At 43.0% G+C, this 20,464-nt stretch overlaps 1 protein-coding gene across 1 annotated transcript; it reads right to left on the reverse strand.

The window, feature by feature from the left end:
* Positions 1–14,792: 14,792 nt before the first annotated feature.
* On the reverse strand, positions 14,793–19,077 carry DPPA3 (developmental pluripotency associated 3). Its single transcript, XM_059082612.1, has 4 exons — positions 18,996–19,077; positions 16,228–16,463; positions 15,807–15,845; positions 14,793–14,930 (listed from the first exon to the last, which is right to left on the reverse strand). Exons 1-4 carry the CDS (start codon positions 19,075–19,077, stop codon positions 14,793–14,795), a joined length of 495 nt encoding a protein of 164 aa, XP_058938595.1.
* Positions 19,078–20,464: the final 1,387 nt, after the last annotated feature.

A 20,464-nucleotide genomic window follows, 5' to 3' on the forward strand; every position in this document is an offset into this window, starting at 1 on the left:
CAAGACACAGTGCCCACACAAGGCCAGGATAGAGCATCCAATGAGAGGAACATCCATTAAAGTAAAAAGACACCTGAATACCATCTATGGAAGTGCACTTAGAACCTCACAAAGGCCTCCCCACCCTGATAGGACTGCTGTATCAGTGGCCCTTCAAGTCTCCCAGTATTTATGCTTTCGAATGAACAGTGTGAAAAAAATCTTTCCTGGTGACACAGGAAGTTCAGCTGGTCCTCTAAAAAATGTGCTCGTGTGGAATTCCCTGGTGGTCTACTGGTCAGGACTCCGCATTTTCACTGTCAAGGGTCCGGGATTTGATCCCTGGTTGGGGAACTAAGATCCAACAAGCTGTGTGGAGCGGCCAAAAAATAAATTAATTTTTTTTTTTTTTTTTTTTTTTGCGGTGTGTGGGCCTCTCACTGTTGTGGCCTCTCCCGTTGCGGAGCGCAGGCTCCGGACGCGCAGGCTCAGCGGCCATGGCTCACGGGCCCAGCCGCTCCACGGCATGTGGCATCTTCCCGGACCAGGGCACGAACCCGCGTCCCCTGCATCGGCAGGCGGACTCTCAACCACTGCGCCACCAGGGAAGCCCAAAATAAATTAATTAATAAATTAATAAAAAATATGCTCATAGCTGCACTTAGGACTCGTGCCTTGACCAATGGCTGCCAGTTATCCAGACCATGTAGTCTCTGCCTGTTGAGTTCACCTTGGCCTTGTAGGTGCTTCTCTTGGATGGAGTCCCTTGCAAGATGACTCAAGTTCAACTCCCTTCTGTATCTGCACAGCAGGGAGCTGACACATTTGTCCTCAGGATTCTGGAAGTACAGGCAGTTGCCAACAGCGCCCTCTATCTTTGTTCATTTCAATCAGTCTCTCACTCTACCAGTCAAGATCCAGCCAGGAAAACAGACACCACACTAGGTATTTCAAACATAGAAAATGTATGAATGGGGATTTGTTAAGAAAACATTTGAAGAGCTCATGGAGCAAACCGGGAAAGGAAGTGTATGTAACACAAAGTTGAGTGTTTGCGGGCAATTGTTCCAGGCCCAGAGCTGGAAGATCCTGAGACAGGAGCGCCCCCCCTGCCCACAGGGCTTGAGCCCGCTGCTGCCAGAGCCCCTAGTTTCTGCTGCTGAAACTGCCAAAGGCTGTAGCCTGCAGCCACCCATGGTTGCAGGAGATGTTTCCAGACAGAGATATAAGACAGTGGCTTCTCCCCTCCTTCTGCCTTCTCATCTTCCCTGTGTTTCTGCCATGGGTCAAACATAATTAGAATCTGCCGCCCAGGGATTCCAGGAAATGCAGTTTATAGGGATCCAGCCCCCTGCAAGACAGAGCAGAGCACCAAAGATCATTTGTATTCTTCCACCGAAGAATAGAAATGGAGCTGAGAACAAACGGGAAAATAACTGGGCCACTCACCTTTAGATTTTTGTTTTTAAAGAAATGAGAAGGTACCAGTCTCCCAAACTCTAGAGAGCGCATGTTAAGTATCTGAGTGGTTTTCTGAAGCGTCCCCTTACTTGGCTTGAGGTGGGCAGTGAGTAGCAAAGCGCAACAACAAAGATAAATACTAAAATACTGAATAACATTTTATACTCATGGCTATCCTGTAACAATTGTGTTCACATTTGCACTGATGGTGCAAAAGCAATGGTGGGTCAGACTGCTGGTGCCTTAGCACAAATCAAGACAGTGGCACCAAACTGTGCTCTAGTTACTGTGTTCTTTACCACATGTACTCACAGTCAAAATAAACGCCACTTTCACTTGAGGCTGTCTTTGATGAAGTCGTAAACCGAGGCTGTATAAAGGAATGGCTCCTGTTACTCCAACCCTGGCGCTGGTTTAGTTTCTGCCATCTGAAGCCTTATGGCTCAGGGCCCAGCCTCTGGACCCAGATGCTGAGAGACAAACATGTTTGTTTGTTTGTTTGTTTGGATAAGGTAACTGAAGACCACCTATACTTCCTATAGGATCAGCAATGCCTTAAGGATTTTGTCCTAAAGAGGGTCGACTTATCAGGGAGATCCAGAGTCCCTCAGAGCTCCTGGCTGTGTGATCACATGAAGAAAATACTTTTCAACCTAGAATTCTATACCCAAACATACTATAGAGTGAGTATAAAATAAAGGCAATTCAGATAGGCAAGCTTCCTTTCGTAACAACCTGCAGAGGACATATTCATCAAAATAGGGAAGGAGGGACATCCCTGGCAGTCCAGTGGTTAAGACTCTGCTCTTCCACTGCAGGGGCCATAGGTTCAGTCCGTGGTCAGGGAACTAAGATCCCACATGCCGCACAGCACGGCTGAAAAAACAAAAGGGAAGGAAACAAACAAAAAAAAAGAGTTAAACATGAAATCAGGAAAAAGGAGATCCAAAGCATCACCCCAGGATGACAAATGAACATAAGCACAGAGGGCAAAAAATCCACATGAGTGCTCGGAACCCTTCAAAGATGGAGATAATTGGTAAAGAATTTCGAGTTGAGGGGCTTCCCTGGTGGCGCAGTGGATAAGAATCCGCCTGCCAATGCAGGAGACACAGGTTTGATCCCTGGTCTGGGAAGATCCCACATGCCGCGGAGCAACTAAGCCCATGCGCCACAACTACTGAAGCCCGCGTGCCTAGAGCCCGTGCTCCGCAACAAGAGAAGCCACTACAATGAGAAGCCCGAGCACCACAGCAAAGAGTGGCCCCCGCTCGCCACAACTAGAGAAAGCCCGCGCGCAGCAGCGAAGACCCAACGCAGCCATAAATAAATAAATAAATAAATAAAAATTTAATAATTAAAAAAAAAAGAATTTCGAGTTGAATTACTGGTCAGCATAGAGAAAGCTAAGTGTATAGGAAAACATATTAATTCCTGAGAAGATAAAAAGATATGCAGAAAAAGAAAATAATCATTTTCAATTTGCTACATGTCTCACTTTTGAATAACATTCCTAATCAATGTGGGACTTTAATGTATACAGCTTCATGCTGAGGAGTAAGAAATAGCAAGACAATCAAATTAAATACAAAATTAATAAGTTAACTGAATATTGTGGGACATTAAAAAAAAAAACCTGTTTTCCGGGACCTACCACTTTCACTGGAGCTATTTCCACATGCTTCTCTTCATAGGGTGACTCCCCACTACTGGCCCTGATATCAACAAGCCGTATTATGTGAGCTACTCTATTTTGAATCTTGCTGCCTGAGGTCTGGCTGCTACCCCTGGTTGTTCCACACTGTAAAGTTCTTTTAAGTGTTCAGCCAACAGAACAGGCAATTTTTACCTTCTATTGGCCCAACTCCATCCGGTTTTTCAAGCTTACTGATAAGGGGAAGCACAAGAAAAATTTCAGCAGAATGCAGTTGTTATTTTGTAAACACTAGTGCTTTAAACTTGCTATACACTGAAGCAAATAATATATATTTTAATTTGAACTGGATATGTGAATTGGATAGCGTAACCAGTTGATTTTTTCATTATGTTAGAGGTATTGTCACTAAACAAGGTCAATTGGTTCTCTCAGTATAACAGCCAGTATAGTCCAAGGGACCATTTGTCCCCAAGTCTGTGTTGTACTTTATATGTGAAGTCTGTTTCTGTGACTCTTAGAGCTGGTGGTGGGATGGGATGAGTACACTTGCTGCCGGTCGCAATAAATATTTTCTATGTCACACACAAAAGAAAAGGGAAAGGAAGGGAAGGGAAGGGAGGGGCAGGAGGGGAGGGAAGGGGGAAGGAGAGTGGAGGGAGGAAAAGAAAGGAAGAGAAAAGAAAGGAAAGGAAGAGAAAAGAAAAGAAAGGAAACAAGAAAATTAGTGTTTGGATCTGAAATTGGGGTGTGACAACCCTTATATACAATGCAATTTACAGTAGTCCACCCTTATCCATGGGGGATACATGTTCCAAGACCCCTGGTGGATGCCTGAAACAACAGATGGTACTGAACCTTATACCCAAGGGTTTGAACCCTGAACACAAGCATGTGACACCCCGACAGTTGATCTGATAACCAAAAGAGCTACTAAGTGACTACAGGGCAGGATACCATGGACAGAGGGAGATTCACGTTCTGGGTGGGTGAGATTTCATCACTTTATGCAACAATGGGCAATTTCAAATGTATGGATGGCATACTTTCATGCATAATTCACGCATACATAAGTTTCTGGAATTTTCCATTTGATAATTTTTTTTTTTTCCATTTGATAATTTTGAACTGCCGTTGACCGCGGGTAACTGAAACTGCAGAGAGCGAAACTGTGGCTCATGGGTGGGAGAGGGGTAGAACTGCGTGGAGAAATGCTTTGTTTCAGGAAAGCTAACTAGTATGAATGGCAAGGAAAATAATGCGTTGAGGAAAAGGGCTTCATGTGGGTCATCAGCTACTCCCTCTAACTTATGCCTGCCGTTGACTCTTCCACTAACTCATTCTAAGCCCCATGAAGTCACATGATTCCTTGGTATCATGTTCTAATTTGTTAAATGAGGACCATAATACCTGTCCTACTCACAGTACACTGCTAGTATGAAGTTCAAATATGCTGACGTTTATTTATTTAACTTTATTTTTGGCTATGTTGGGTCTTCGTTGCTGCCATGTGGGTTTTCTCTAGTTGCAGCGAGCGGGGGCTACTCTTCATTGCGGTGCGCGGCCTTCTCACTGCGGTGGCTTCTCTTGTTGCGTAGCATGGGCTCTAGGCGCGCGGGCTTCAGTAGTTGTGGCGCGCGGGCTTCAGTAGTTGTGGCGCGCGGGCTTAGCTGCTCCGTGGCATGTGGAATCTTCCCAGACCAGGGCTCGAATCCTTGTCCCCTGTATTGGCAGGTGGATTCTTAACCACTGCGACACCAGGGAAGCCCACATATGCTGGCGTTTATTAAAGTGCTTGGAAACGTGTAAACACCTAGAGCACAAACAAGGATGCTAGTCCAGGGCTCCCCTCCCTCCAGGAATAAACTGGGTATGAGACCTCTGAAAGATTGCCTTCACTTCATTCTTTTTTTTTTTTTTTTTTGCCGAGTCACATGGGACCACGGATTGGACCCGTGCCCTTGGCCATGAAAGCTCCGAGTCCTAACCACTGGGCCACCAGGGAAGTCCCCTTTACTTCATTCTTCCCTCTCAAATTAACTATAACACACACACAGTCAAAGAAAAAAATTTTAATTTCTGGCTTTTTACTGGACCTCCACTGCATACATTATTTAACAAATTGGTTCTCTTAGTTCTTCAACCTTCAATGAGGAGGAAACTAAACAGATATTATCGACAGCATTTCCTCCAAAAAAGCCAAATTTATAATCTCAGCCATCTTTAAACATTAAAATATCAGGAAGAAGATACTAGAGGTTATCATTGGCTTAGAAAAGAGACACATCAGTCCCCTCCGGTCCTCTATGTGTGTTGATCTACATTTGTCACTGGTCCCAAAACTAACTTGATAGGAATGATCAAAATTGGCTCTGATATTGTGTGAAATGTTCATTTCCAGATTTGTTAACATTTCTGTTTTCTGCGCTGTCTTGGTCTTTATCTGAAGCACCTTGTAGAGAACTCATTTTGTGTCTTACTCTCCATCATCCCTTCTCTCCCGTTGGATAATCTGCTTGGGTTAACAAGACCTGCAGTTTTCTCCACAGCAGCTGTTAAGTTACAATAAGTCCCCTACATACGAGCCCTCAAGTTGCAAACTTTCAAAGATGTGAACGTGCCCAGAGAAAGGACGAAGAGAGACAAGAGGAAGAAGTAACTAAAGAACTGAAGAGATTCACGATGCAGGAAATGGCCAGGGGATTTTCTTTACTTGAGGAGGCACTGTTAGTTTTTGAGGCACAGGACCCAAACCTAGAACAGTGCACGACGGTTGCAGCAGCCGTTCAGAATGCAATCCAGTACTACCGTGTCATCTATGATGAGAAAAAAAGAGCTACTACCCAGACATCACTGGATCATTTTTTCAAGAGGGTAGATAGAATTGAATCCAGCAAGGAACCAGAACCTGTGCCATGAACGTCAGGCGTGAGTGACACTACAGCTTGCCCTCCGTCTCCTGGTGCTGACGACCCTTCAGCTCTACCATCTCCCCCACCTCCTCTCCCTCCCCAGTCAGTAACTCTTCCTGCCTGTTCACTCGATGCCAGCCCTTGTATGCCAGCTGTTGTGCTGTACTACTGTACTTTTCAAGGTACTGTACTGTAAGATTAAAAGCACTTTATTTTTTGTGTTTGTTTTTTATGTATCATTTGTGTGAAAAGTATTGTAAACCTGCTACAGTACAGTACATATATCTGATTGTGTTAGCTGGGTACCTAAGCTAACTTCGTTGGACGTACAAACACACTGGAGTTACAAACGCGCTCTCGGAATGGAACTCGTTCGTATGTGGAGGACTTACTGTATTTGTGCGGTGTGTTGATGGATCAACAGGGAAGCAGCAGAGGTGGAGCAATAGTAAGTTAAAGAGAAAATTTAACTCAACATATGATTTAACTCACTGTTCCTCCATCTCTGCTGCTAAGGAATAGTAAGTTAAATAGAATCATTTCAAAGGCACTTTCTACTCTTAACACCAAACAAGATCTGTGATAAGGATCAACAAAGAACAAGAGGTTCTTCAGCAAGTAAGAAGCCAAAGCAAAACAAACAAACAAGCAAATAAACAAAACCCAATAAAACCTTCTTACTTGGTCCCAACATTTATTCTCTCAAAATTCAGGGAGGCAGATAGTTGATTAAATGACCGTCCGGTTTTCTCAAGCTGTCAGTTCTAATAGGCTGTACTGTCCCTTTGGTCACTGGACATACTGTGGAAACCAGTTTAAAATACCTGTTCTAATATGTTCAGGATGTTCTAGTCGCTTCCAGAAAAAGCATCCTGAATGATTATTGAATAGGTAAAAATTGATCTCTGCTGCCTCCTGCTGGTATTAATTCTAGTCACTTTATGGTTTCAGATCCTTCTACTAAAGTGTCTCCTGAGTAAATCTGCCTTACAACTTTTTTTTTTTTTTTTTAGTTGTCTTTATTTAAAAAAATGAAACAAGTTAGTTACAAAAAATCTTTGTTCCAAATAGATACTATGTACCTTACAAATTTTTTTGCTTGGTTTTGAGTTTTAAAGATTGCTATAGAAATTATTTCTAATATAAATGAATGATTATTTCTTCCTCAGAGGGTTGATTTCGTAGTGCACTGTTTACAAAAACTGAGTAAGTGAAAAACGACAGTTTGTAAATTTGTACCATTTAGGAAAAAAATTTTAACTTTATGTAGAGTAGCATGAATAATGGCAGATAAAATCACTTAAGATTATAGTTTTTACACAGATGCCTACAACTTTCTAAACTCATCCCTCTCATCATCAAAATTAAAACTGTGCTTTCGTGTTAGGCAGTCTTCATGAATTTATTAACCTTCACTGAGGTTGTAAATAAAAGTCATATACAACACTTGATACCACTTCTTCAGACTACTGGTGTCTTACTAAGGAATTTTTTTTAATTAAAAAAAATTTTTTTGTCTGCACCACACCGCTTGTGGGATGTTAGTTCCCCAGCCAGAGATCAAACCTGGGCCCTCGGCAGTGAAAGTGCGGAGTCCTAACCACTGGACCACCAGAGAATTCCCTTATTAAGGAATTTTAAGTACCCATAGTAGCCTATGGAATCCTATGTAGAGCTTATCTATTCTGTGGAGTCCCTTCTCTCTCTGACTCCATTTCCTATTTTTTTCTCCCTCCCTCACATTATTCCAGCCACACTGGATTCTTTCCTTTTTCTCAAACTCTCCTGGCACTTTCCCACCTCAGGACCTTGGAATATACCATTTCCTTAAATAACCACAGGGCTCTCTCCCATACCTTCTTCAGACCTTTACTCAGCTGTTACCTAAGGCCTTTCCTAACCTTCCTCCATCTAGATTCGCATACAACATACTCCTCAACAATCCATATCCACCTTCCCTACTCTATATTCTATGTTGCATTTGTCATATACCATATATTTTACTACGATGTTTATTGTCACTCCTTCTGGTAGAACATAAGCTCTATCATGGCAGAGCTTTCTGTTCAAATTTATATATATATTTTTTCCACTGCTCTCTCCCCAGCACCTAAAATCCCCTGCTCAAGATAATTTAATGCATTAATGCATATGCAGGTATGTTTATGTAAATTAATGTTTGTTTATTCATATATTTAAATTTGATAGATGTCACAGGTCAGATGTTCCTGAAGTCTTTACATTCCCTGCATTGGCACTGATCACATCAGCTCATCACTGGAAAAATAGTTTAATCATTTTTAGATGGTAAAACAGCTGGATATCCTTCTGTGGCTTGTGAATTTCTGACAGACGTAATACCTTCATATCAATGAAGAGCAGTCATTACCAGTCCCTTTCTCTGGCCAAGGGGCAGTAGATGGGTGCAGGTAAAAGTCAGATTCTAGGGAACTCCCTGGTGGTCCAGTGGTTAGGACTCTTCGCTTTCACTGCCGAGGACCTGGGTTCAGTTCCTGGTCAGGGAACTAAGATTCTGCAAGCTGCATGACATGGCCAAAAAAAAAGTCGGACTCTAGAACTAGCCTGTATGGGTTTGAATTCTGTCTCTGCCATTTATTGACTGTGTGACCTTGGCCGAGTCATTCTACCTTCTGTGCCTTAGTTTTCTCTTCTGTAAAATGGAGCTAGTGAGTTAATACATGTAAAACATGTAGAACAATGCATGGCTCATGACAAATACTAGGTCTTCAGGTGTTTGATATGTAATAGGAAATATGACGGAGAGGGACCACATCACACAACTACAGAATTCTTTTAAGAAATTACTTTTCTGGGTTTCTTTTATTACTAATTCGTGTGATTTCCAAACAATAGTAGAGGGAGGTAAATAACATCAACCAAGTGTTTACCAGATGTTAAGCAAAGGTCACGTATTTTACATGTACTGACTCATTTGGTACAGATACAGAGAGGCTAAGTAACTTCCCCCAAATCACACAGCTAGTAATGGCAAAGTTGGGAATGGAATATTCAGTCTGGTTCCAGAACCCACACTCCTCAGAATAATATCATGCTGTCTCTTAGATGCCAAAGATTTCTTAATGAAAATAGGGGTTAAAAAAATTCAAAACAGGAAAAAATTTCAATACCATAATTTGCTTTGAAACTGAAAGATACCATTGTTCAATATTAACAGCATAATACTTGGGAAAGTTCTTAAGACAATAGGATCCCCAGTAGCAGACATTGAGAACAATGGAAGGAAGCATCCGAAGTTAGCACAAGTACCCAAAGAGGCAATCTGGCAGGAGTTAGATATAGTAATACCACCTATAATCATTTGACTTACATTTACATTTTACAGTTTACATTCCTGAAGGAAGTGACATTTTCAAAGCACTTTACCAGGATCCTGTTTTCCAGATCCTTCCCTCCTCTCTTTCCTTGGGTGATTTAAGCCATTTCACTCTTCTTTGGCACCTGAGTCAGCTAAGGACAGTTTGGGACCGGAAATAAAATGTTGGCTAAAAACTCAAATAGGACTTTGAGGCTAGTTAGAATTTTGCATACCTTGAAATGTGGACATTTCCACCATCCTAGAGTTTTACTGATGATAAGGGAAGTTTCAGGAGACGGAGGAGTTGCCTCAACACCAACGTAGGGGATAGAGATGGCTCTTCCCAGAGATGTTCTAGGAGTAATGGAGCCTTCGCCCCAGCAGGTGGCGCAAGACACATCCTCACCTCGTTTTCTTTCCCTTTGTCCCTCAGCGTGTTCCCACTGGAAGACCCTACACTCGAGTGCAGAATGGTCTCAGAGGTCATCTTTTAATGAGTCCTTCAGATTTTTTCTTTTGAATTATTGTCAAAACAGTGACTCAGCAGGATTCCTTTCTTTCCAGCCCTAAACTTTTTCTCTAGGTCAGCCCAAATGTGGTCCACTGACCAGCAGCATTTAACATCATGTGGAAGCAGACCCACTGTCAAACTTATTGAATTGGAATCGACATTTTAACAATATCCCCAGGCGATCTGTGTGCAGGTTAAAATTTGAGGAGCGCTGGGGTAGAGCTTTCAAGGCGGGCATTAGGCTTTACTAAATCTTGCTGTGGATGTTTTCAAATTGGAACCCAGAGAAACTCACCAATCACAGTCGGATCAGAACTCTGCTGTGGCTCCAGGGAGGTCTCTCCGAAGGCATTGAACAGGAAGATAAAGCTAGATTTTCCCAGCTTGTCACACAGTGCCCAGGATTTACAGAAGCCAGATGCAGAACTCTTGATACTGAAACTGAGCAGGACCCCGCGGGGCTCCCGGGCACAAAAGCCATTCTGTGTCCCCCACTTCTTGTGTGTAAGCAATAGGCTTCATTCAGCCTCCATGGCCTTCCCCCGAGTTCCAAAGGGCAGGTTCAAACAGTTGCTAATTGGGGAAAGGAGGGGATGCAGAGACAGGGGAGGAAGAGTCAAGAAACAATGGTGCAGCCTTGGGGCAGGGTCCTGATTCCTCCTCAAGGGATATACATAATAATATCTTTGAGCTCTTCTGCAGAACTAAAACCCCCAGCAAATGGAAGACGTTAACTGCTTGATGAAGCACACCCTTCATTCCAGAGAGAAGGTCACAGTTCGCCCATCACCACCCGATGCCAGATGACCTCTGGATTGAAAAAATGCAGGCCTTGCACACACGCTGACCCTTATAAGCACCCCGCCCCTGGACTATAAGGCTCCTCACAGGCTCCCCCTGGTTGGGACACACAGTTTTGAGGGCATCAGCCCGCTGTGGCCCTCTTTGCCTGGCAAAGCAATAAAACTATTTTTGTCCACTTTACCCAGAACTCTTGTCTCCAAGATTAAATTTGGTGCTGGGTACAGAGGCCTGATTTGGCATCAGTGGGACAGAGTGGCTGGTAGAGTCCTGGTATATTTGTTGTCACCTATCACAGGGTAGTTTCAGATCATCCTATCAGATAACCCAGCAACAGTACTCAAAAACCATATTATGGAAATGTGCCATTTATTGAAAATGAAAGCAATCAGCTTACCTCATCTTCCCTCCGTGACTTTGGAGGGAGTGTCCGCTTCTTGCCAAGCCATTTCCAGTGCTCGAATTCTGGATTCCATTCTCTTGGGATTTTTGTTTGTTGGTTTGCTTTAAGGTTTCTGAAATTATGTCTGTTTTCCCCAAATCGGTGAATAAACCAGGATATAAATATGTGATAATTCCTATTCCTCTGCTCTCGAGGAGATTTTAATTTCTCTGCTACCATAAACTCACGACAAATACCTGAAAACAATTCTGGAGTGTATATGAGCTTAACAGTGTGTCAATATCCCTGAGTCTCCCCAACCCTTTCCTAATAAAAACATGCTTTCTTTTTTTCCTTATTGCTCCTAAATCTACTAGGTGATTATCTATTCACATTCTAATCATACTATTAAATTGTGTAAAAACAGAGTAGTGGGAGAGTTAGGCTTCATTTCTCCAGGGAACATGAAGGAGTAAAATACTCTGGACTTGGGACTCCCCTGCCAGTCCAGTGGTTAAGACTCCTTGCTTCCACTGTAGGGGGCGCGGGTTCAATTCCTGGTTGGGGTACTAAGATCCCACATACCACATGGTGCGGACAAAAAAAAAAAGATTATGTTATGTGGGGCTGTCAGACCCACAGGGGAAAAGACATTGGCAATGGGTTGACCAGACATCGTACAGTGCAAGTGCCACCTGAGTATAGAATTAGACTAAGGAACCCTGGGTGCTGGATTCTGCAGGATGTTCCACTTACCAGCTATTAAACCAAAAACACCCCACAGCACTTTAAAAAATTTTTTTGACGCCAGAGTCTGTGCTTTTAAGCACATTTATATCTCAAAACAAAACGAAGAACCAGGTCAATTAAGACCATAATCAACCAATAAAACTTAATATTTTTCATAAAACAAAAATGCTAAATTCTCATGGTCTTATAACTATTACTTATGTGGTTACTTAAAAACCTTAAATCACTGTCATATACATTACCACCTTGGACTTACATATAACTGTAAACTCTGTAGGGAAATTGATCCCCATTTTTGTTTTTTTGGGTGCACTGCATGGGATCTAGTTCCCCGACCAGCACCCCTTGCATTGGAAACACAGACTCTTAACCACTGGACCTCCAGGGAAGTCCCTTTTTTTTCTAAATTTTTTTTTTTTTTTAGATAGGAAAACTGAGAACCAGGGAGATTAAATTACTTGCCCAAAACAACAGGGAGTAAGCAGCAGATCCACAGGTTTCGTTTGTTTTTAAATTTTTTGGCTGTGCCACAGCACGTGGGATATTAGGTCCCTGACCAGGGATCAAACCAGCACCTGCTGCTTTCGGTGAAGTGGAGAAGGGATAATTTGGGTCCATGTGACTGACTTTTACACTGTCCAACCCTAGCCCCTTCACAGCCTCTAACCCTTCCCAAAACACAGGGAAAACTCCCTCATCATTTTTCTCCCTGGCAGATTTTGGCACTCAGGGGAACCCAGTAATATGGGTGTGTTTCACTGGGTTTTCGTCCTGCACCAGGAAACTGGGGCTGGAAAGATACTTTTTGTCATGTTCCTCACAAATCAATTTGCAAGGTGACGAAGATCTACTTCTGAATGGAACAGTCTCCACGGAAATGAGTTTGGATTGGCAGCCACCATTATGGAGAGAGCTAACTTGCTCTTTTCATTATGGGTAAATCTTGCATAAGAGATGCCAGCAGAATGTTTTCAGGAGGCTGTCACCTATTCCACTGATGATAGAATCAGTTCACAAACTCATTGTTTCATTTGTAAAATGGAAGTTTATTTCCATGTGCCAGGACCTGTCCTGGAGAGGTCCTTCTGCAGACAGATGGAAGGGTCATGTGGCGGACTTGTGTCCCCAAAAACTCATATGTTGAAGCCCTGACCCCCAGAACCTCACAATGTGACTGTATTGGGAATAGGGCCTTTAAAGAGGTGATTAAGTTAAAATGAGGCCTTCAGGGCTTCCCTGGTGGTGCAGTGGTTAAGAATCCGCCTGCAAGTGCAGGGGACATGGGTTCAAGCCCTGGTCCGGGAAGATCCCACATGCCGCGGAGCAACTAAGTCCATGCACCACAACTACTGAGCCCTCACGCCACAATTACTCAGCCCTCGCACCTAGAGCCCGTGCTCTGCAACAAGAAGCCATCACGAGAAGCCCACTCCGCTCACCACAACTAGAGAAAGCCCGTGTGCAGCAATGAAGACACAACACAGCCAAAAAAATAAATAAATTTATTTTTAAAAAGTTAAAAAAAAAAGTGAAGGTATTAAAAGTAACATGCCTTATATGTTTGAGGATTAGGGTTAATACATATAAAACAAACTTAGAACATGGCATAGGACTCAAAAGTATGAAAACTTTAAATACTGAAGGACACGGAAGTAGAATGCATTTTGTTCACCCATGTTCTTGCATTATTAGATTTCACAAGAGTATAAATTTAACACAATTGCAAAAAATAAGTTCTTTCACTAGTCAATGATTTTCAAATGCATACAGCACTCAAGAGGGCCTTGCCTCTGGGAACATCTTGCAAGTTTAACAAAACCTCAAGACCACCCACATTCACCCATGCTGTAGACCATGATGGTTTGAGTAGTTCTAAGTAGGTCAACCTTTGAAGACCTACTTTGGTGGATATTAATATTTAATATTCCTTTTTAACGTCACCGTTGAAATTCTTTGCCATTTGTGCGCACAGCCCTCCAGGTTTGGGCTCTTTCTGCTTCTGCTTCATTCTGAATACCACCAGGTCTCTAGTTGCTTTGCAACTGGATTCTCTTTTTTTTTGGCCACACCACGCAGCTTGTGGGATCTTAGTTCCCCAATCAGGGATTGAACCCAGGCCCTGGGCAGTGAAAGCACAGGAGTCCTAACCCCTGGACCACCAGGGAAGCCCCATGTACCCAATTCTTTAATATCTTTTTAAAGTGCACAAAAGATAGTTGGAGGGCAGAAGATGAGTTTTATGTATCTCTTTTATCCCACAAATAAATCCAGGTCTGTGTACACTTAGGTTATGAAAGAAAATAACTGAACTAAATAAAACACCATTGGGGCTGCATCTTCTCTTAGCATTATATACCACTATCATTCTTTCAATTCCCTCCAACCAAGACCAACTGATAACTTCTTCCAGGAGGTTAATATGTGCAAATGTCTGTGCCCTTGTTTTCTAACCTTACCCAAATGTATAAACTTCCTTCCCAACAGGACAATATCACAAAATATTAGAATGCCAGATATTTACACCCTGGGAATGTGATGGGGATAAGTATTATTCATTTAATACATAGCCAGCAAAAACAAGTCTACAATAAGAGGAATTTTTTTAAAGGTACTCAAATAAGTCTCAAATTTTAATAAGATCCTCTATAAACACATTTATTTGCTACTGAAAACTGAAACAGCACATCAAAAATTTTTATTGTAATTCAACACGCTGTTCTAACAATGCTATGGCCAAGCCACCCAACGTGGTGTGGTGGTCTTTACTTTCCTTCCGCACAAGTTAATTTGTCTCACAAAGTGGAACTAAAATATATTCAAGTCATTCAAATGCAAGCTACATAGATTCCTCATAAGTTACTGTATTAAGGGGGAAAAGAGATGCAAGAAAAAAAGACAACACAGAACTTATAATACAGGTTATCAAAATATTGGTACGCAATCTTTCCCAAGCTTCATAATGATCCTAAGACTACCAGGAAGAAAAAGTAGTACAAGAATAAGGTTTATGGTTCCTTCGACTCCGTGTCATAATTACTGTAATACTTATTGTTGTAATAATTCTCATAATTATCCTCAGAAGGATCTCTATGAAACCGGCAAAAACGACAGCTACATCTAAATCTTTGCCCTCTTGACTGAGTCTGGAAAAAAGAATGAAATGGATTAATTGGTTAATAATTTAAAATAATAAAGTACTTGTACACCAAAGAGACGTTAACAACCCTCAAATCTAATGTTGGTTGTTAGAAGAGTCTTTGGAATATGGAACACTAAAAAAAAAGGTCAAAACCAAAAAACTTTTTGGTAAAAATGGATCGAAATGTATGGCTGCCAAAGAATATCAGATTGCCATTCTGTAATGCTAACGGCTGCTGATTGTCAGTCAATAATATATTCCTGTACAACTATAAATGGAGTATAACCTTTAAAAACTGAATCACTCTGTCATACACCTGTAATTTATAATACTGTATATCAACTATACTTCAGTTTAAAAGGAAAATTACACACACACACATACATGCATATGTATCAATATATACCTTGTGTCAGTTCTCTGAATGCCTTAAACGTGAGACACTCAACCAGCTGCTGGACACTCTGTGCTCAGGTGTTTGCCCTCTTACTACATGGTATTGCATATCATGTTTGTGACAGCAGGTGAAAAATACCAGCACAACATCAAGAGTGAACCTTCATGGAAACTAGACTTTCGGTGATAATAATGTGTCAGTGTAGGTTCACCACTGTTAACACCACGTAACTGGAAGATGTTGACAGCAGAGTAGGCTATGGATGTGTGGGTTCAGGAAGTATATGTCCTTTCTGCTTAATTTTGCTGGAGACCTAAAACTGCTCGAAAAATATGACTTTATATATATTTTTAAAAAGCACAAATATGAACTGATTGCTCCAGAGTTTCTGAGGATTGAGAAAGTCCAAGCCAATTTGCCTTTCCTCCTCCCTCCCCAAACCACATACCCACCCACTTGCATAGTAAGGGAGCTTCTAGTTACCTCAACATCATTCTGCCATGGTCCTCTTTCAGAGTCAGACTTCATGGGAAGAAAAAAATACATGTATTACAAACTATCAAGGAAAATTCGGATCACTAATGCTACCCATCTAACATAAGAAGAGTTGGCGAGTCTTAAAACCCTACGTGTTATTCACACCCCGCACTCATGAGTACAGTGGACGAGTGACCGCTGCTACTCATTGCTATTTATATTATTTAATTTGGGGGGGGGCCGAGGTCCCCCACCAGGGATCGAACCCTTGGCCCCTGCAGTGGAAGCGGGCACTTGGGAGTCTTAACCACTGGACCACCAGGGAATCCTCCCTGCCACCCCATCGCTGTTTACATCTTGATTTATGTGAGTGCCCCCCACCCCCTAGAGCGGGCCAGTGCTGCCTACCCAGACCACATCAACTCACCCGAGGAACTCCTTTGCCGTAGCGTTTTTTAATGGACTGAATCAGCCGTTCCATCTTCTCTCTCCGATCAGTTAACACGGTCCTCACCCCTCTCCTATAGGGTATGTTTTCACCAAGTAACCGCCCAGTTGGTTGAGGTAGACACTCTGGTAGAATGAATGGCAATTTGATACCAGGGTTGAGTGTCAGTTTACTGAGGTTCTTTATGAACGCTTCAGACATAGGTTCAGAGGCAACTGAAAGAGAAAAAGAAAGTGAAGATCCATTAGTGCGGATTGCAATATCCAGAAGCCCCTTATCTCTCGCTCAAACTAGGTCTGCTCTGAAGCAGCTCCCAACAATGGACACTGGAAGCTTCCTCAGGGTGAAGATCCTAGATACCATAGGCATTAACGAGCATGCTGCATGCCTTGAGAGCATCCTAAGAATCCACTGTAATGGGAAACGCTTTCTTCTCAAAATAAAAAGTTGTTTTCTTTATGGGACTTCCCCCGCGGTCCAGTGGTTAAGACTCTGGGCTTGGGCTTCCCTGGTGGCGCAGTGGTTGAGAATCCGCCTGCCGATGCAGGGAACAGGGGTTCGTGCCCCGGTCCGGGAAGATCCCACATACCGCAGAGCGGCTGGGCTCGTGAGCCGTGGCCGCTGAGCCTGTGCGTCCGGAGCCTGTGCTCCGCAACGGGAGAGGCCACAGCAGGGAGAGGCCAGCGTACCGCAAAAAAAAAAAAAAAGACTCCGGGCTTCCAATGCAGGGGGCGCAGTTAGAGCCCTGGTCAGGGAACTAAAATCCCACATGCCCTGGGGTGTGGCAAAAGGGAAAAAAAAGTGGTTTCTTCCCCGTTATGGGTAGTTCTGAATGGTAGATGTTTTCCCATGGGGTCAAAAGGTACTTAAGTATGATTCCAAGTGGAAAAACATGGAACAGAAACCAGGTATTGACAGTTTTTCCATTTTCATTGGTGTGATTTTTAATAGAAATGCAGGGACATAAAGCACTAATGCAAGTCAAAATGTTTCAGTGTAACAAGTTTCAGCAGTTCACCTTTATAACAATTATAAACAAACCTCTTTTTTTCTGGAAAATGAACTACATCTATGAAATAGACAAAGAAACCCCAAATATAACAGCCTCTCCCCAAATCCCCTATCCCTAACTAGTGTGTCAAAGTGGCTGTTACCCTCACCAGTTCTACCCAGCTTTTTCATGCTGCTAGATCTTTCCACTCAAACACAGTACTTTGAGAAATCATTCACTCTTGGGGCTTCCCCGGGGTGGGGTGGGGTCCAGTGATGAAAGCGCTTCCAGTGCAGGGGGCACTAGTTCCATCCCTGTCGGGGAACTACGACCCCGCCGCTGCACTGTGCGGCCAACAAAACAAAAACAAAGAAACCCACCCACTCTTGCCTCTTTCCATCCGAACAATCTTGTAAATTTCATAAACACTAATCTCATACAACAAGGCAGATTAGCATTAATTTTCCCTGTACGTGAGAGTATTAAATATTGAGTCAGGATCCATTCAACTAATAGGGACTTGTGCACGTGGAAATAAAGATTCCAAGTTGTGGATTTGTCAGGTACTAAGGCAGATTCAAGGAATGGGAGAAAAACTGGCCGTACTATGGACTCTCTTCATTAATTTTTTTCCCCTTTGATCAGGGTTCTTATCCTCAAGATGCTGGGGAGGCAGAGGGCAGAATATAATGCCAGAGAGGATCCACCCAACTCCCTAGCTGCCCAGAGGGTGTTGGTTGGCTCCAGGTCATCTGCGGCCACCCTACACCACCCATCCCCGCCCAAGGTCAGGGTAATAAGATTTCAAATGAGTGAGTGGGTCTGCGAGGCCAAACCTGGGAGGCCACGCCTGGGACCGTGTGTGCGGCTCCAAGGAGAGATGACTTGGAAGAACCCTGGAAGGCGGGGAACCTAATTAGCGGTGTTCCTGGAGCACAGTTTCTAAGTCCTCCATCGAAAGTCTTACTACTACTTGTTTACGTTACAGAGCACACTCACTGGCTTTTATAAACCCGCCCCTTCCTTCAATTTCCTCTGAAAAGACATTTCCCTCTTTATGAACATTCCCAAAGTGTAAATTCAGCTGGAAAGCCAATCCCAGAAATGTTGGTGAAATTAAGAAAACCTTTAGGGCTTCCCTGGTGGCGCAGTGGTTGAGAGTCCGCCTGCCGATGCAGGGGACGCGGATTCGAGCCCCGGTCCGGGAGGATCCCACGTGCCGCGGAGCAGCTGGGCCCGTGAGTCACGGCCGCTGAGCCTGCGCGTCCGGAGCCTGTGCTCCGCAATGGGAGAGGCCCACGTACCACAAAAAAAAAAAAAAAAAAACCAAAAAAGAAGACCTTTAGGTCAAATTGAAGTTTAAGTTGCTTGTATTCTTCCCTTTACAATTCCTGATTGGAATATATTTTTGCTGATGGAAATACTGATCGCACAAGACGCTGGGAGCCGCCGTCTAGAACTCTGATTGCTCTTCCCCAGAAAATGTCCTTAAAAGGTTGACAGATTCCTGAGCATAGTAAGCAAACAATGCAGCTCAACACCCCTCCCACTTTTCTCCTCTTTGTCCTGCCTTTCTTTCTTTCTCCCCCTCTCTCTCTCTCTTTCTTTCTTTCTTTAGAGGAGGGCCCTACACTCCCTGGCCCTCCTCTGCTCTGAAGAGGTTTACTTAACTGCATTTTTCTGTAAAAGACTGAAGTCAGTATAACAGAAAGGAAGGCAACCTCTTAACCTTTCTGAAACCCCAAGTCTGGCTTACCTGGAATTGCCTGGGAATTTTCATCGATGGACATTTGAGGAGACTCCAGGGTCCAAGTTGGGTTAACCTCAGATGAATCCATTGGGAGTCTTGTCACAGCTTGAAGCTTCTCCTAGACCTTTGGGTTCCCAGTGGAAGGTGATGCTTTAGACTCAAATTGCTACAAAGTAGCCTGGAAGAACTATAGAGCTAAGAAAGAGGGAGAAAAATCCCAGCTAACACAGCGTGGTGAGAGAAGAATCCAACCTAAAAGTCTAGGTGGTGTTTCCTCTTAAAAACTACAGATAAGCCAATCAGCCAGCCTATTTTAATGTAAATGACTAATGAGTAAAAGGATAAGGCAAGTTGGTGGGCGTAGTCCAATTAGTGGACTAATAGGATAATTCTGCATCTGCTCTGTATTAAAATAATCATGCCCTCTGTCAAGTAGGCTGGACATTTTATGAAGAGCCTCTGTGGTTGTGTCTTCCTGAGGTTGCCTTAAAAATCCCTTTTTTCCCCCCAGCTCTACTTCTGGAGATGGCTACTGGTTTGTGAACTGGGCTTTAACTAACTGTTCTAGTACAGGGAGGAGAGGGCAGTTTCCCTCCAGCTGCAAATTAACTCCCAATTAAGTTAATGGCAAGTTTCCTTAGTTTTCTTTGCCTGACTCATCTTACACTTTTGCATGCTAGTAAGGCAAAGGAGAGGAGAAATAAAGGATCCGTTATAAACAGTTCAATAGCTTGGTACTTTATGAATGTGTATTTTGGATCTGTAATTTTAGTTTGCGTTCTAGACTATCAATTTCGTTGCCTTTAAGATTGGTGAGCAACTGAAATTAACTACATCTATAAATTGCTACCCCCACCCCTCCTCCACCCCCCATAATAAACTTGTATTGAATTCTGGCAAAGAGCCCTAACATTAACTGCTGATTGTGGGAGGAAACGTCCTCAGCATCCCCACTCTTCTTTTTTACTGCCTCCTATTCAATGTGCAACCTCCCTATCTCCCCCGTAGGTGGAAACTATGAAGAAATACCAAGAGCAATCTTGTTTGTTTTTAGTAAGAGCAGAAGTTGAAGTGTGGATCAATAACTATTTTTGTAGGGGATGAGGAGTAGCTGTAGATGCGTGTCAGGTCACAACACTTTATTTAACAGGTTGTCAAAGGTGTGCCCTGCGGACGGGCAGCAGCAGCGGCACCTGGTAACTTGTTAGATATGATTAGAAATGGCTGAGCTTGTACCAGAAACAAGACCAAAACACAACCCTCAGAATGGGAGAAAATAGTTGCAAATGAAGCAACTGACAAAGGATTAATCTCCAAAATTTATAAGCAGCTCATGCAGCTCAATAACAAAAAAACAAACAATCCAATCCAAAAATGGGCATAAGACCTAAATAGACATTTCTCCAAAGAAGATACACAGATGGCCAACAAACACATGAAAGAATGCTCAACATCATGAATCATCAGAGAAATGC

Source organism: Kogia breviceps, chromosome 12 (assembly GCF_026419965.1).
Source record: "Kogia breviceps isolate mKogBre1 chromosome 12, mKogBre1 haplotype 1, whole genome shotgun sequence".
NCBI lineage: Eukaryota > Metazoa > Chordata > Mammalia > Artiodactyla > Physeteridae > Kogia > Kogia breviceps.

Coding starts and splice junctions, on each gene's coding strand:
- DPPA3 (XM_059082612.1), bottom strand. CDS start 19,077: ATGGATTCATCTGAGGTTAACCCAACTTGGACCCTGGAGTCTCCTCAA. Junction 16,464..18,995: donor AAATTCCCAGGCAATTCCAG/GTAAGCCAGACT, acceptor TTTCTCTTTCAG/TTGCCTCTGAACCTATGTCT. Junction 14,931..15,806: donor CATGGCAGAATGATGTTGAG/GTAACTAGAAGC, acceptor TCTTTTTTCCAG/ACTCAGTCAAGAGGGCAAAG.